Source organism: Amphimedon queenslandica, unplaced genomic scaffold (genome assembly GCF_000090795.2).
Source record: "Amphimedon queenslandica unplaced genomic scaffold, v1.1 AMPQUscaffold_11969, whole genome shotgun sequence".
NCBI classification, from domain to species: domain Eukaryota; kingdom Metazoa; phylum Porifera; class Demospongiae; order Haplosclerida; family Niphatidae; genus Amphimedon; species Amphimedon queenslandica.
In genome coordinates this window covers 11444-13778 of record NW_003547792.1, presented here as the reverse complement: position 1 = coordinate 13778, position 2335 = coordinate 11444, and the positions used below count along the sequence as shown (strand labels likewise).

Here is a 2335-nt window from a genome sequence, read left to right as displayed (position 1 = left end):
ATATTAAAGATGTAGTGCGAAAAGCCTCAGGGGCTCACATTGGAGATATTCATATTATGAATGTCAGTGATTCACATTCTATTGCCATTACTTGCTTTGTTCCTATGAGTCTGATTGGATCTTTCATTGCTACTGTTCTTCAAAATATAAAACATTTTCAATCAAAAGGACTGAGGGAATTGTTATTGGATAACACAATTATTTGGGTAAGATACAATAGTTATTGCATTAATTTAATAGAAGTGAACAATTAGGAACTCAACGATGAGGGACAAAAATCTAGTACTGAGAATGGTGTGAAAAGTAAATAATTTTTTTAACTTATTAAATATTTTAATTTTAAAAATTAATTTCAGCTAAAAGCAAAAAATCAGAGCCGACTTATTCAAAAATTGAAGAAGTTAAAATAGAAGAAGATAAAGGTATAGGGAACTATTTATACTGTATTGTATTAATAGACACAATTAAAGAATTGAGGAAACAGTTACAAACTCAGTATAGAATTAGCAGAATGAAGGGACTAGAGATTGAAGATTTGAAAGCAAAAATTAGAAAGAAAGAGGAACAATTCTCAAGTGTGTGTAAAGATTTAAATGTTTATCATCAAAATTCATTTGAATTTACTAAAAATACAACAGATACTGAGAAAGAGTTAGCATCATTGAAGGAACTGTCAGAGACTAGACTACAAGAAATAGAACAACTGAAACTGAAACTTGAAGACAATAACAGCAAGAGTATGTATAATACATTAAATACAAATTAATTTAATATTTATTTTATTATAAGGATTACAAGTACCAGTTGAAGAGACATCAGAGATAATTAAAGATGAATCATCTGATGATGACACATCAAGTACATGAACAAATAAATGGATAATTATTATATTAATAATCATACAGGTAATAAAGACATTGTAATGAAATCTGATGATAAATCACTAACAGTAAATTGTGAGTTACACTATTCAAATTTGCTATTGTATATGCATTGTAATTGTAATGATACAACATAACCCACTGCATCATCAGTGTGTGTGTGTGTTTGTGTGTGTGTGTGTGCGTATGTCAGCAATAGTTTATAAGTTAATGGAACATTATAATTTCGCTTTATGTAAATGAATTACATGAATACCTGCATTAACTGACTAATTGTGTGTTTATTATTAGTACAAGAGGATGGAAAGGTGGTGTGGAGTCAGAGTAGTGTACAACTCATTAGACCATCAGTAGATCAATGTAAGGAGGTAATCAGTAAACTGAAGGAGAAACATAAGGGGATTACACTCCGATACTCATCATCTGATAGTATACAGGTCCTAATACCAACTGTATTGGAGAGAGGAACAATAAATCAACTTGCTATATACTACTCCTCATTATCATGTGATGATGTCCTCTCATTCTCTTCTCAACTATCAACCAACAAATCATTAACAAAACTAAACCTAATTCATGGTTCAATAAGTGCTGATGGAGTCATTGCACTAGCACAATCACTACAATATAATAAAACACTTCATTACTTATATCTTGTATATAATCCTGACATCACTTCAGCTTGTGCTCAGTCACTGGCTGAACTTTTACTCACTAACAACACACTCTTCCGACTTCATCTCCACCATACTAACATTGATACTGATGGAGTAATGATACTAATGGAATCACTCAAGACCAATAATACACTAAGGGAACTCTGGCTAGACAAACAACATGAAGAAACTTGTTCTACTTTACCTTATTTTGAGCATATTAAAGACAGATTGGATTTTGTAGAATTTTAAGAAAATATTATTTTTATATTAGATCCTACCTTATCATACTGTATAATATCTTTTTTTATATGCTGTTGTACTTTTATTTTTACAATTTTTATTTCCTTCATTTTATATTGAGCCCCGCCCTTTGTATTGAGGCTAACCACGCCCTGTTTCTGTAATGGCAACTTCTTTTTCTTCTTCTCCCCTATCATCTGAAGATATATTTAACAAACATTATCCACTCCTCTCTACCTCTCTCTGTGATCCTGTCAGTGTAACCAGACTATTGTATGGAGAACTAGTAATAACAGGACAGATACTAAGCAATGTTGAATCAGCTAGTCCCTCCATCAGTAAACAACGTGAGGAACTGCTAAAGGGACTGAGAGAGGTCCTTGTTGGTAATGACAACAACCTACAAACATTTGCTAGTGTATTGTGCAAGTTCACTGCTAATGTTAAACTAGGAGAAGCTATACACAAAGATTATGGTGAGTGTATTTATGTACTGTAGTAATGGAGTATTGACTGGTGGTATCACTGAACCTTTCTATGCATACAAAATGTCTC

General features: G+C 32.0%; 1 protein-coding gene across 1 annotated transcript; it reads left to right on the top strand.

The window, feature by feature from the left end:
• The first annotated feature begins 6 nt into the window (after window positions 1-6).
• LOC109588630 (uncharacterized) lies at window positions 7-1789 on the top strand. The gene is made up of 8 exons (XM_020004775.1): window positions 7-206; window positions 255-303; window positions 357-422; window positions 459-575; window positions 639-737; window positions 790-858; window positions 906-956; window positions 1173-1789. Exons 1-8 carry the CDS (start codon window positions 57-59, stop codon window positions 1787-1789), a joined length of 1218 nt encoding a protein of 405 aa, XP_019860334.1. The 5' UTR covers window positions 7-56.
• Window positions 1790-2335: the final 546 nt, after the last annotated feature.